Raw genomic sequence first — 13,120 nt, 5'->3', positions numbered from 1 at the left:
TGTATCACATAGTGAAAAAGGTTTTTCACTTCTTGAGCGGTATTTGGCAGTGTAGGGGATAAACTGTTCACGGAGCCGTAGAGAAGCAGCCAGAGCATTAAATACACTGGAATGAGCTGGAATTATTAAAGGGGGTGGCTTCCTACATGTAGTGACATAGAAACCCTTGGTAGAATGTTTGACGAGTAAACTCCCCACACAATGTTTTATGAGGTATAGTATTCTAATAACATCTGTTCGAACATCGCAACCAGGGTCGCTTCCGTAGCGTAATGGTTAACGCGCCGTTCTTATACAAATTTGAGGTTAATTGAATTTATATGACAGAAATGCGGAGATTGCGAGTTCGAGTCTCGCCGGAAGCAAGGAATTTTTGTTGTGTTGATTTTTTTTCTCCACTCTTCCCTGTCACTATTTGTTTCTGTAGGGCTGGCTGTCTTTTCTTTTTCTTCTTCCTTCCCTTCCGTACGCTGGTGGTTGTCTTGTTTCCCAGTGTCCTGGAAGATATTCTGTTTCTAGTTGTGCATCACAGCAGGCATCCACTTGACCTTTTTTGAGATGTAGGAAGTGGGCAAGCCGTGTTTGACTAGGCTCTTGAAGTATTCATTCATTGACCGCCACGCTGATTGAGAGGTCCCTCAAGAGCCCCTGGACAACACTTGTACCGATTCGATTGACTGAAAGCCTCGGGATGTACCCCGCGAACTACCGTTCAGGCCTGCGCGGCTGGGGTTTTAGCTGCCAAACCACTCTAACTACCCCATCTCCCATAAACAAGCTCATTCCATGAGATCCTGGTCGTCTGACAGGCACCCTGACTATTGGAAGACACTCGTTTCTCACTTTATACTTCGATAATCATTATTGCGTATCGCTACAGAGCCATGTCTGAAAACAACGATGTCCCCGCGAACGGGGAAAGTTCCACGAAACCCGATGCCGCATCACCCGCCGAGCATGTGACAGAGACCGCGCCGGCACCGACAGCGCCGGCGACGGCGACGGCGACGGCAACCACAACAGCTGACCCCGGAGACCCGGATGAAGACGACTTGGATGATCTAGACGACATGCTGGAAGAATTCTCGGCTGCTCAAATCGACCCTAAAAAGACTGGCGCATCTGTGCCTGGCGTAGCGAATCCTGCGACAAACCCGGCAACGGCAGCCAAGACAGCGCCGACCATTCCCACGTTGGCTGGAGACGTGCCGGGGCCAGATCTGGACGACTTCTCCGAAGACGAATTCCAGAAGCAGCTACAAGCCGGCATGGCGGAGTTGATGGGCGACCTAGACAAGAATGTAGGAGGGCAGCTCACCATACCGGGCTTACGCAGGGACTGGTGCTAACTAGAACGCAGCCCGAGATGCAGGCCCAATTCGAGAAAATTTTCAAGGAGCTGGGCGCAGCCGCTGCGGAGGGCGGCGAAGCACCGCCCGCGCCGGCTGCCGCAGCTGCTTCGGCATCGGCCCCCAAGCAACCCGCTGCGAGCGGCAGCAGTACGAAGAGCGCCGACAAGGTCGCCGCCGACCTGAGCGCCGACGCCAACTTCCAGGAGACGATCCGCCGCACCATGGCGCGCATGCAGGAGTCGGGCGACCAGGCCACGGCCGCGGCCGCCGCGGAGGGGTCCGAGGACGACTTCATGGCCGAGATGCTCAAGGCGATGAAGGACATGCCGGGCGGCGGCGCCGGCGGCGAGGGGTCCGAGGAGGAGTTCAGCAAGATGCTGATGGGTATGATGGAGCAGCTGACTAACAAGGAGATCCTCTACGAGCCCATGAAGGAGCTGAATGACAAGTACCCGGGCTGGCTCGAGAAGAACGGCGCGGGGCTCGGCGCGGACGACAAGAAGAAGTACGAGGAGCAGTGCCGGCTCGTGCGCGAGATGGTACAGAAGTTCGAGGAGCCCTCGTACAAGGATGAGAACGTGGCGGATCGTGAATACATCGTCGAGCGCATGCAAAAGGTAAAACCCACACCGAGACTGCCATCATTCATTAAGGGGTGTGTAACACTATGCTGACTTCCGAATACAGATGCAATCAAGTGGCTCGCCGCCAGCCGACCTCGTTGGAGACATGCCCTCCGCTAAGGAGGTCCTCGACATGCCTGACGAATCATGCGCGCCTCAGTGAACCAAGGGAGACGCAAGCAGCAGTTGAGATATACTACGGTACCTGTTCATGCGACCAGGCCGAATAATGATACCATGTCCATGCCTCCTATAAATATTTTGCGTCTTTGCCGTGCCTGGGTGATTGACAGTGAGAGGGGACGTACAGAACCTCATGACGCCATTCTACGAATACAGTTGCAGATTCAAAACCATGAGACGAAAGTGCGACATGGATTGGTATTCAATGTCCTTGAAATCTCACAGCCAAGGGGGCTTGATATAACCTGACCTATAGTACTGCGTGCTTCTCATATCCCTCCAAAATGGCCTCCAAACAAAACCCAGAACACCATACAGAAACCGAAGACCGAAACGCCAGCCAATGCTTACTTCCTCGCAGGGTATTATAACAGAGTTTTGTACACGTCTTTCAGCTAACGCTTTCTTCATGACATGTCCATTTCACCCGAAGAGGCAAAATCGTGTGATGAGGAGTTGAATTCTTGTTGTCGATTGGACAGCAAGTCCATGAAAATGTTGTCATAATCCTCATCGTCGGACACAAAGGCCGAGTCGGGCTTGGTGGGTGCCCCTTGTTGGTTTTGCTGTTGTTGCGGCTGAGTGGAAAGAGCCTCGGCTTCGTACATGGATAGCATGGTATCCTCGTCCTGCTCCATGGCATCCAGCATCATGTCATCGATATCAACTCCGGGGGTATTGGCCATCGCGGCAGGGTCTCTCGGTATGTCTTCATCGATCTCGTCGTCGAACACGAAGCCGTCAAGATCGGACTCCTTCTGCTGCCTCCGCCGGCGGTCGAGGAGCGACCATTCGAGCTTGAGGACCTCCTGGTCGCCGCCACGGCGCTCCCACTGGCGGTCGTCCTGGCGCTGCCGCACATTCTTGAGAAAGAGGTTCCGCCGGCTCTCCTGGGCGTTCTCGCGGCTCTGCCGGAGCGGGTTCGGCTTTGCGGGCCGCGACGCGTATTTGAAGAGTTTCGGGGCGGGGATGGGCGACGACTGAAACTGGAAGTCGCACCGATTTGAGTCGCGCGGAGAGAGGGGCGCGGGGGGAGAGGACTGCGAGGAGGAGGCCCGGATGGGTGAAGAAGATAGTGGCGAGGAGACGTTGGGCTTGTATGGTGACGTGAAGTCGAAGGTGGCGGTGGGATGAGGCATAGTCGCCAACATTGTGTCTCTTTTGCTAAAGCCAAGGAACCAATACAATATATCAAAAAAAGGACAAAACCTGGCTTGTAGTGGGTATGCAAAATGCTGGTCGTCGGCGTACTTGGTGGGAGACAATTTGACCAGACTGAGAGGGATGACGTGGGAACGGGATTAATATGTAGGCTTCCTTTGTGAGCTTAATTGATTTGAATGTGTCGCGGGTCAACGCGTTTTGGGGTACAATAAAGAAGAGAGCGCTGTACGGCCTGCACCTGCCCTTTGCCGTGCCGGGATCAATGGAGCGCGACACTGGCAACCCCACCACGCGTTATCCTTGCAAGCAGGCACTCAACTCAACCATCAGCAGTACATTGTACTTTCTTTACCTTAGGTACACTGATCTTAGTAAGGTACGTATGAGGGTGATCTGATCCGGGCCAAGGACGGTCATAAACTGATCTAGGTAATTAGTCCTAGAGTAGCCTAGCCCGGCCCCTCCCCCTGTACGGCCCTGTCACCGCCTCACATGTCAATGCTGGAGGAAGACGAAACAAGCCACAGTTCATGTTGACAGTCTACCTACCTACAGTCTACAGTGCAGTGCAGTGCAGCAGCAGCATGCAGCAGCAACATCAGAGTAATAAGGTACCTGCCAGTGACGATCGATCCCTGGACCCCTGTTTTTCCCGAAAGACGGTAGTAACTGGAGCCCCTATGACGGCGCCGCGCTGCCGCAGCTCTCTGATTATTTTTTCTGGTTTGCCTCCCCAACGAAAATGAAAAGAACATACTGGCAGTATCGTGTTCGCCTCCAATGCCGCTGTCCGTTTCCACTTTTACATTGCAATCTACTACTCCTTTAACAAAAAGATTATCGTCCTGTTCCCGCAAGAAGAGTGCCCGGTGCGATAGTAATGGGTCTAGGTTTATGACTGCCGTTCTTGTAATTCAACCCCCTAGTTACGTTTTTTATTGTAATGCCGCAACGACCTTTTTCGCTTCCCTTGCAAATATGAGGGCCCCTCCGATCAATGCGCTGAGCCGCTTCACAAACCCCAACACTGCTCGATGGACCTGCTCAAGCTGTCGCAACCAGCTCCTGCCTCGACTCAGCCCTGCACCGCGCTCCTACAGCCGTCAATACTCTTCGGGCTATTCGTCCGGAGGCCACCGGCGCAGTTCTCGCAATGGCAAGGCGAAGGGGACTTTTTGGGCTGCCACCGCAACAGGCGCTGCCGGAGTCGGCGCCTTATCCTTTACTGACGATATTAAACATGGATACGAAGCAACAGAGCGGGCAGGCAGAGTAGCATCGACCTTGGCCATCTGTATTAACGAGTGAGTGGCTTCCCTTGCCGAGAAACTCGCGAGGCTTCGTCCCTTTGAAGTGTACCCTGATCTAACTGCTCCCGCCCCCAGTTATCGAACGACCCTCAAGAACCGCGATGCCATTGATGACGAAGACGAGAAGAGCATATTGCTGAGCGAATGCCACAAGAGATGCTCTTCAAGAACATTCAAAGTATTGGAGAAGAATGGAGGCATATTCATCAAGCTGGGTCAGCACCTAAGCGCCATGACCTACCTGCTTCCAGTCGAATGGACCGATACCTTTATACCCTTGCAGGACAGGTGTCCTGTTTCCTCGTTTGAGTCGATCGCCAAGATGTTCCGAGACGACACGGGCGAGGATCTTGAGGACTACTTCTCCGAATTCTCCACGGAGCCCATAGGCGCTGCTTCGCTGGCGCAGGTGCATCTTGCTACTATAAAAGAAACCGGTCAAAAGGTCGCTGTCAAGGTGCAACACCCAACCCTGGCTCAGTGGGCCCCCTTAGACACAAGTCTCACCAAGTTCACCTTCTCTACGTTGAAGAAATGGTTCCCCGAATACGACCTGGAGTGGCTGGCGTCCGAGATGGAGGTATCTTTACCCCAGGAGCTCGACTTTCAACTCGAGGCTGCCAACGCTATGAAAACCAAGGAACATTTCGCAAACATTTCTGGACTACCCCTCGTGATTCCCCAGGTCATTTGGGCCAAGCAGCGTATACTGGTCATGGCGAATGAGTCTGGACGTCGTCTCGATGATCTCGAATACTTGGACGCGAACGGAATCGACCGAGATGAGGTCTCAGCAACCCTGGCGCGCATCTTTAACGAAATGATCTTTGGTAAAAATGCGCCGCTTCATTGCGATCCCCACGGGGGCAACATTGCCATCCGCAAGACGGCTCGTCGAGGTCCCGGCGGCGCCAATTTTGAAGTGGTTCTTTACGACCACGGTCTGTACCGCGATATCCCAGAAGTCCTGAGGCGCAATTACGCCAAAATGTGGTTGGCCGTCATTGATGGCGATATGGATCGCATGAAGCACTATGCGCATGAAGTGGCGGGGATTAACGAGGAACAGTTTCCTCTGTTCGCCAGTGCCATCACCGGCCGCGACTACAGCGTTATTTCGTCTTCAATCATGAAGCCCCGTTCCACCGGGGAGAAGAAGACAATGGGCGATGCCTTGCAGGAGGGTCTCCTCACAGACCTGGTGCAACTACTGGGCCAGGTCCCTCGGATCATGCTTCTCATCCTCAAGACGAACGACTTGACGCGAAGTCTGGACGAGAATTTGCAAACCCGACAGGGCCCTATGCGCAACTTCATGATCTTGGCACGGTACTGCGCCCGCACCGTGCTGGAAGAGCAGATCGACGAGATCCGGGGACATAACGGCAGCCTATTGTGGCCCGGCAACGCTCTTCGGTTCCTGGCAGCCTACGTGGGTTTCTTGCGCGTAGAGCTCAAGCTGGAGGTGTTTGAGATGTGGCTAACGCTCAAACGAGTAGTAGGCATCCAAACAAACTTTGGGGCAGCTGTATTATAAGCGTTTGTTCGGTCTTTATTATGGCATGATCCAGGCAGCGTGTTGTCTTAATTCAAGAATAAGTAGATACCTCATAGATTTGGTCTCGGAGTTGCATTAGACGGCAATGGCTCGTAACACATTGCACGACAGGGGCCGGGTGCCAACAGATGTTTAATTATTACACAGTCCATATGTCTTTTCAAGTAACAACTTCCATGGAAAATGCTTGCCAGTTCGTTCTCTGGGCTGGCTGTGTGGGAAGGTTCAGCCCTCGTAAACCCCTTATTCTTCATATACCCCCCCTCCAAGAGACCCAAAGAACCCCCAATTTTAGCATTACTTCAACAACCAACTAACTCCATACCCAAATCATGTCCCCCATTTCCTTTTTTATATTTTTCTTTTTCTTGTCGTTCTCGATTTTTGTCACCCTAAATACCTCCTCTTGTTCCTCATCTTTCTGCATCACATATACCATACAATATTCACTCCCTTCCCTCCCTACTTCTCGGCCGCTGTACCGTTCAGCGCAGTCGCGGCACCTGCCGAGGAGGCAGAAACCCTCGTGGTCGTGGTGAGGTTCAGCCCGGCGGGGGCTTGGAGGGCGATGGTGTCTGCGCCGTGGGGCGAGGTGCTGTTGTCGGTGGTCAAGGTCGGCCCCTTGAGCGGCTCCTTGTAGATGGGGAAGTGGTCGATGGACTCGGCCTGCACGACGTCCTGCACCTGGACCTGGATCTTGAGGCTGGGGACTTTGGGGTTCGAGACGATGGTGCCGTTGGCCTGTTTTTCGGGGGTTGCGTTAGTAGGGATCGGCTCTCGGTGGATCTATGGATATTGTGCATGGGCATGGGCATAGCCTGGGAGGCGAGAGAGGGATGGAAAGGGGTTGGGACGTACCATTCTGATGGTGGCCTGCAGGATGGAAGTGAGCTTCGTGATGGCGGTGGGACCGTTGTCGTGGGCGATCTCGTCCGTCAGGCCCAGCTTGTCGATGGCGCGCTTCAGGGGGATCTGACTGTGGGTCAGGCCGGTCGCAGGCATCGAGAGGACAGTCATCTGGCCGGCGGTCTGTATTGCCGAATGAGGTGGCTGTATTAGCGGATCTTCTTTCCCATTTATTCACACAAAAACGGTAGAGGGTAGGGTGGAAAGAGCTTACCTGAGAGCCCAAGGCGAAGATGATGCTGCATGGAAGAGGTAGGTCCGATCGCTCCACCTGCACCGCGAGCGCGTACAGCGTGGTGGTAGCATTGGCCGTCGCTTGCGTGGTGGTGTTGGCGTCGGCAGTGGACTGCACAGTCGTGTTGAGGGCGGGGCTCTCAGTAGGGTAGGCGGCGGCCTCGCCGTAGCTTGCGGCGGCGTTGTTGACGGGCGAGGGGGCGACTCGATGACGTCCTTCTTCCCGCACCCTTTGCGGCGGTGCAGTTTGGCGTGTTGCCCCGCGGCGGCTGCGCTGCCAGAGGTGCTGCGCTTTCCTCGCTTGCCCGGGGGTCCGCCCTTCGCGGCGGGCGGCGGTGCGGCGGCTTTGGCTGGGGGAGGGGCAGAAGGGGGACCCGGCTGGAACATCTGCCATCCGCCCCATCCCCAGGGCCAGCCCCAGGGCCAGCCGCCGCCGTTGCCGCCGCCGGAGCCGGAGCCAGTGCTGACGGCCGACGTGGTGGGCTGCGCTGCCGGGATGGTAGCCGCAGTCGTTGGCTGTTGAGCGGGGGTCGTGGCCGCTTGGCTTGTCGCGGCCTGCTGCTGAACGGGCGTGGGGGTCGGCTGGATGGATGTTGCCGCGGGGCTGCTGGTAGCCGTTGATGCCGATGGCGGCGACGACACCGGGTTCCCGGCGAGCGACCCGTCGCCGTACAGGATGTTGACGGCGCGGATGACGGACGTGCGCAGCTGGTCCTGGCTCATGGACCAGTCGTTGCTGATCTCGGGGTACGAATAGCCGAAGTTCTTGGTCGTGGCCGCGGTGCGCCCTGTGTGGAAGTTGTTGGCGTCCCGGTAGAACGGCTTCAGGTCGGTGTCGGCCGTGATCCGCGCGCCGGCGGCCGTGGCGAACAGACCGTTCGTCTGGTAGGATCCCGTCATGACCGTGTTGTTGTAGTTGATGGCCTGCCAGAGCGCCACCAGGCGGTCGACTTGGGTGTGGTGCAACCAGCTGCAGCTTGGGTCAGCCTGTGTATAAACCTCCACGGGATATGCTATGATGATAACTCACAAGATGGGATCGAAGGCGGAGTAGTCGAGCGAGCTCATGATCGCATACATGCTGTTGTGGACATCGTTGTGGGGGTCCTCGAAACTCGTGCCTGCAGTACCAGATGAGGCCATGGTGTTGAAATCCTTGACCGAGGACATGACAAGATACTAAGAATCGGGTTAGACTCAGGCCGGGGCCTTCGGTGGAAGAGGTGTATAGCTTACAACTTGGTCCTTGAGGGGACTCGGGTCGGTGCTCAGCTGCTGGTTCACGATGGCGAGCTGATCAACCCCCTGTCTGTTGGGCTGACGGGTGGTCTGGGGCCAGCCCCAACAGTTGTAGTCGGTGTTGGTGGGGAAGTAGTTGTTCGCGTGGTTGAGCGGGAACTTCTGCCACTTGTAGCTGTACAGGGGGTTGTTGATCGTGACTTGCCCAGTCGGCCCATTGACGGTGATGGTGGTGGTGGAAGCAGACGGCGGAAGTTGGGCATCGGCGGCCCAGTCCCAGTACGGCATCCTCCATTGCTCCGCGGCCGCTTGGTAGGTCGTGGCATTGCTTCCGGTGTACTGCGCCGCGATCTTGGTCACGAAGGTCCCGAGAACTTGCTGTTACGCCTGTCAGTCCTCCGCTTGCTCTGATCCGCAGAGTGCCTCGAGGTTGGAACCTTGGCGTGTACTTACCTCATACGCAGAAACATAAGGTCGGTGCCACGCGGGGAACATGATCTCCTATAGTACGGTTAGAGATCCTCGCTCAGCCTTTGGGTGCGAACCATGTCAACGTACACCGTGAGGGCAATAACCCCCGCCGCTACCTCCGGGGACAGCGTTCACGCCATTGAAGGGGATATAGGGCCGGCCGTGGATGCCTTGAGAGTCTTCAGCATATATTCCCTGTCAGGGCCTATATATCCGTGGATTGTTTCGTGGTATACATACCTGCGATGCCAAAGTACGAGAGTTGGTCGCTCTCAGAAGCGGCTTGGAACGCCTGCAAACCAAGGATGAACAGGTCCCTAGGGTAGACTTCGCATTAGACGCCGTAGGGTTGTTGGGGCTGTAGTACTTACCATTGCGGTCCGGCGCTGGCCGAAAGAGTATTGACGTTCTGTCTGACAGGTCTCTGGCCTGTGGCAGTGTTGATCCCCGAAGTGCGACCTGTTACAACGAGTCTGTTCGTTTGGCCCCAGACAGTTGACGCCGAGAGCGATAGCACAACGGCCACCAGTCTCAGGCACTTGCTAAGCGGGGGCATGGTGCCTGGTCCGAAGGGAGAGAAGCAACACCAGACTGGATAGTAAGGAGTACTGAGCGATTGACAGTGTAGTTCAACGAGTGTGGTTTCTAAACGAGAGTGCTGAGGACAGTAAGAGAGAGTGGAATGGTTGTAAAGATCGTGAGGTTCTTGGTTGTTGCTATTTCGAAAGAAGCACCATGCTGGATTGTGATATATACTTATACATACTCAGATTTGCCATGGCGTCCCATGTCCGCCGGCGAATACGAATGGACAAATTTGCCCCCGGAAACTCTTATTCCCGCCATGACTTGAGCATTGAAATGACATTGCAGGAGATCGCCTGCTGAACGGTGGCAGTGTTTGTTGGCTAAGGCTCGCTACGAGCCGAGCGAGCCGACATCGCGGCCCCTTGGAATCCGATGGGGATAGGGAAGCCCAGCAACAAGCTCCTCCGAAACATCAGAATGCATTGCTGGGTCGTCCAAAATGAACTGTCGTCAGCGGCAGATGCTGCACAAACCTAAACACAAAAGGGGGCCTCAGCTGTGGCGCACGCTTACCCAGTAGTCGGATCATCAGCGCACCAGCACATCAGCACACCAGGAAGTAGAATTGTCAGCTCTAGTCTGAATTATCCAAAGCCCTAAAAAGGGGCGACTGGATATTGCATTCAGCCTCTTCACTGCAACACGGACCATCCCCCTGGAATTCGGCAAAAGCTTGTTCACGCTTACCGTGATATGTTGCGGCGAGACGATCAGCCTGGCGTCCGACCACTCGCCAAGCCTGTCACGACGATCACTCGGAGAACTATGGAATTACACCCAAAGCCTCGCTTAGCTGAGCAGTAGAGTGATGGACATTGCCTGAAGTGTAGTGTCCTTCCCTGAAATCTCCACATCCGCCACCGCTTCTGTCAAGTATGGTCAGTAACAGCCTGACAAGAGCACAACCTTTTGCAATGCCCGCAGTCTGTAGCCCCTATTTCCTCGTCTGTGCCTTTGGTGAGCCCCCAGCCGGAGAAATGGGCGGTAACAGCTATCGGGTTGGATGAGATCGACATACTCAGATCCTATAGGGGCTCAACGACCTATATATGACCTGACTTCCCTCGCCTTGACTTTCTGCTTCTTCTCATCATCATCTGCATCTGTCTCAACTGGTTTTGTGTTGACCTCCCTGGTTTCTTATCTGGTTCCTGCGGTAACCTTCCATTCATTTCTTGCTTTCATTCTCCCTTTCGTTCACCAGAGCAGATATCGATTTTCAGAGTCCCTCACTTTCAATAACGCCAACATGAGGAACAACGCTGTTTACCTCTTCGCTCTCGTCCTCGGACCGATTGTCGTTTCGGCTAACCCATTGCCGAACTACGGCTACGGCGGAGGATCTGGCGGCGGAGCGCCGGGTGGCCAAGCCCCGGGAGGTGCTTCACCTGGGGGTGCTCAGCCAGCGGGTGGTCCTGGTGGCCCTGGTGGCCCAGGTGGCCCCGCCCCGGGGGTCCTTCGCCCGGGGGTCCTTCGCCCGGGGGTCCTTCGCCCGGGGGTCCTCACCCCGCGGGTGGTCCTGGTGGCCCAGGAGCTCCCGCCCCCGGAGGCAATGTATATTCTGGATATGCCCCTCATGTTGGGCCAGGAGCTCCGGCCAGCCCGGGCGCGCCTGCTGGTAACGGCGCTGTTAACTGCAACTATCCGAGCAACCATAACCTCGCCATCTGTGGTGGAAGTGGTGCACCTGCCGGTCCCTGCTGCGCCGGCCGGTCCTAGCAAACAAATCAACTGCAGCTATCCCAGCAACAAAAACCTCGCCGTCTGTGGCGGGAGTGGTGCACCTGCTGGTCCTGCTGCGCCGGCCGGTCCAAGCAACCAGGGGGTAGCACCGGCGTTCCGACAACGACAAACACGGACACGGGATTGAACCCATGCGCTTCTCTTGGAAAGGGTCCCGGTGGGCCTGGCAACATGGGTGGACCAAATGGCGTAAGTATTCCCTCGATGTTTCCCGACTCGACCCCATGCGGAACGATGCTGACTCGGAGAACAACAGATCTGCGTTAACTGCGACTACCGTAAGTTGAATTGCGAGTGATACATTGAGCATCGCTGATCAATCCTCCCAATGTAGCAAGCAACAAGGGCCAGCCGGCTTGCCAGAACAACAAGGGATGGCAGCCGAACTGCAACCTGTCCCAGAACGCAGGCCTGGCTATTTGTGGTGATACGTCCACGAGCCAATCGTCACCCGTTGGCTCGTCGTCCTCAGGGTCTTGCGGAAACGTCAACCCGTGCTCGAGCATCGGAACAGGCCCGGGAACTGTCCCCGGAGCTGGCCCTGGCGGCCCGGTAAGTTCGCTGACTGGGCCGAATGGCATCTGCGTTAACTGCGATTATCCGTCCAACAAGGGCCAGTGGGCATGCCAGAAGGGGTACAAAAGCTGGCAGCCCAACTGCAAGATGGATCAGCACAAGAACCTCGCAGCCTGTGGCGGCTCCTGCCCTCAACTCCTACCCCGGCACTCATCCCTGCCACTTCCACGATCCTGTCTCCGGCGCCCACTCCCACTGTCGACTGTAAGCTGCCAATGAATTGGGGCCAGTCTGCGTGCTCGTGTGCCCTGCCTACGAACTCCGGCCTTCCTCAGTGTAAGCCCAAAGCTGCTACTGTCCCCAGCAAGCCTGCCTACACCGCACCGGCCCACGTGGACTGCAGCAACGCGGTCAACTTTATCATGGCCGACTGTGCTTGCACGATCCCGATGTACAGTACTTTGGCTCGCTGCCAGTCCTCGACTAGCACAATCACCGTAATTCCTACACCAGCACCCACTACCACTCCCCTCCCTGAGTCGACCCCTGAGTCAGCTCCGGCGACGGCCGCGAGCAGTTCCCCCGCCGGAAGCACCCTGGCTCGTATGAAGCCCCAATCCCGACCCCGACCCCGACCCCGACTTCTGTAATCCCCGAGTCAGCCCCTGAAACGACTCATGCGACCTCGGACAGCTTCCCCGAGACCGCCACCAGCCAGGAGTCTTACGCAACTCCGACTCCTGAGGCCCCGCAGTCCACCCCCGAGACCGTTGCCGCCACGACAGCCCCTGTGACGACCCAGGGCAGTTCTCCCGCGGCCACCACCCCTGCCTCCTCCCCTGGGCAAAGCTATGGCAACGGCAACGGCAACGACTATGGCTACGGCTATGAGCAGCGCTATGGCTATGAGCATCGCCAACAGAAGCAGTACAACAACTGGTACTAAACCAAAGGCGCAAGGGAAGCCTGTACCACTACGAGAACATTGCAATGCAATCGAGGGGGGATGGAGAGAGAGGTGTTTGATTTCAAGGGGAGGGATTGAGGGAGTTTGGGAACACTAAGAAAAGCCAAGATGGCAGTCGCTCGTTACAGGAACAAAGAAAATGCAGGTATGGGGACGGGGGAGTTTTTGAAATTTACCAGATTGGTAGGGAATACCGGCTTGATGTACAATAAAATAGCATTGATTGCTGATTTTATGTAGCTGGAGATTTACTTCATGTTGCGTTC

The 13,120-nt window shown here is 55.9% G+C and overlaps 6 protein-coding genes across 6 annotated transcripts; 4 read left to right on the top strand and 2 right to left on the bottom strand.

Annotated features, from left to right (window-relative positions):
- Window positions 1-884: 884 nt before the first annotated feature.
- PG997_003623 (uncharacterized protein) lies at window positions 885-2,138 on the top strand (the record flags this gene model as incomplete). Its single annotated transcript, XM_066807938.1, has 3 exons — window positions 885-1,301; window positions 1,361-1,969; window positions 2,040-2,138. 3 exons carry the CDS (start codon window positions 885-887, stop codon window positions 2,136-2,138), a joined length of 1,125 nt encoding a protein of 374 aa, XP_066671556.1.
- A 427-nt stretch (window positions 2,139-2,565) lies between these two features.
- On the bottom strand, window positions 2,566-3,309 carry PG997_003622 (uncharacterized protein; the record flags this gene model as incomplete). The annotated part of the gene is made up of 1 exon (XM_066807937.1): window positions 2,566-3,309. One exon carries the CDS (start codon window positions 3,307-3,309, stop codon window positions 2,566-2,568), a length of 744 nt encoding a protein of 247 aa, XP_066671555.1.
- A 991-nt stretch (window positions 3,310-4,300) lies between these two features.
- On the top strand, window positions 4,301-6,169 carry PG997_003621 (aarF domain-containing kinase; the record flags this gene model as incomplete). Its single annotated transcript, XM_066807936.1, has 2 exons — window positions 4,301-4,626; window positions 4,708-6,169. The coding sequence occupies 2 exons, from the start codon at window positions 4,301-4,303 to the stop codon at window positions 6,167-6,169; spliced, it is 1,788 nt and encodes a 595-aa protein (XP_066671554.1).
- Window positions 6,170-6,652: 483 nt separating this feature from the next.
- On the bottom strand, window positions 6,653-9,596 carry PG997_003620 (Di-copper centre-containing; the record flags this gene model as incomplete). The annotated part of the gene is made up of 10 exons (XM_066807935.1): window positions 6,653-6,931; window positions 7,049-7,219; window positions 7,311-7,500; window positions 7,521-8,300; window positions 8,361-8,509; window positions 8,567-8,947; window positions 9,023-9,070; window positions 9,128-9,210; window positions 9,281-9,357; window positions 9,412-9,596. The coding sequence occupies 10 exons, from the start codon at window positions 9,594-9,596 to the stop codon at window positions 6,653-6,655; spliced, it is 2,343 nt and encodes a 780-aa protein (XP_066671553.1).
- Window positions 9,597-10,877: 1,281 nt separating this feature from the next.
- Window positions 10,878-11,498, top strand: PG997_003619 (uncharacterized protein; the record flags this gene model as incomplete). The annotated part of the gene is made up of 1 exon (XM_066807934.1): window positions 10,878-11,498. One exon carries the CDS (start codon window positions 10,878-10,880, stop codon window positions 11,496-11,498), a length of 621 nt encoding a protein of 206 aa, XP_066671552.1.
- Window positions 11,499-11,595: 97 nt separating this feature from the next.
- PG997_003618 (uncharacterized protein) lies at window positions 11,596-12,833 on the top strand (the record flags this gene model as incomplete). Its single annotated transcript, XM_066807933.1, has 2 exons — window positions 11,596-11,649; window positions 12,609-12,833. 2 exons carry the CDS (start codon window positions 11,596-11,598, stop codon window positions 12,831-12,833), a joined length of 279 nt encoding a protein of 92 aa, XP_066671551.1.
- Between the last annotated feature and the right edge of the window lie 287 nt (window positions 12,834-13,120).

This window comes from Apiospora hydei, assembly GCF_038363865.1.
Source record: "Apiospora hydei strain CBS 114990 chromosome Unknown utg000004l_segment0_segment0, whole genome shotgun sequence".
Taxonomy (NCBI): domain Eukaryota; kingdom Fungi; phylum Ascomycota; class Sordariomycetes; order Amphisphaeriales; family Apiosporaceae; genus Apiospora; species Apiospora hydei.
This window is presented reverse-complemented; position numbering and strand designations above follow the sequence as displayed.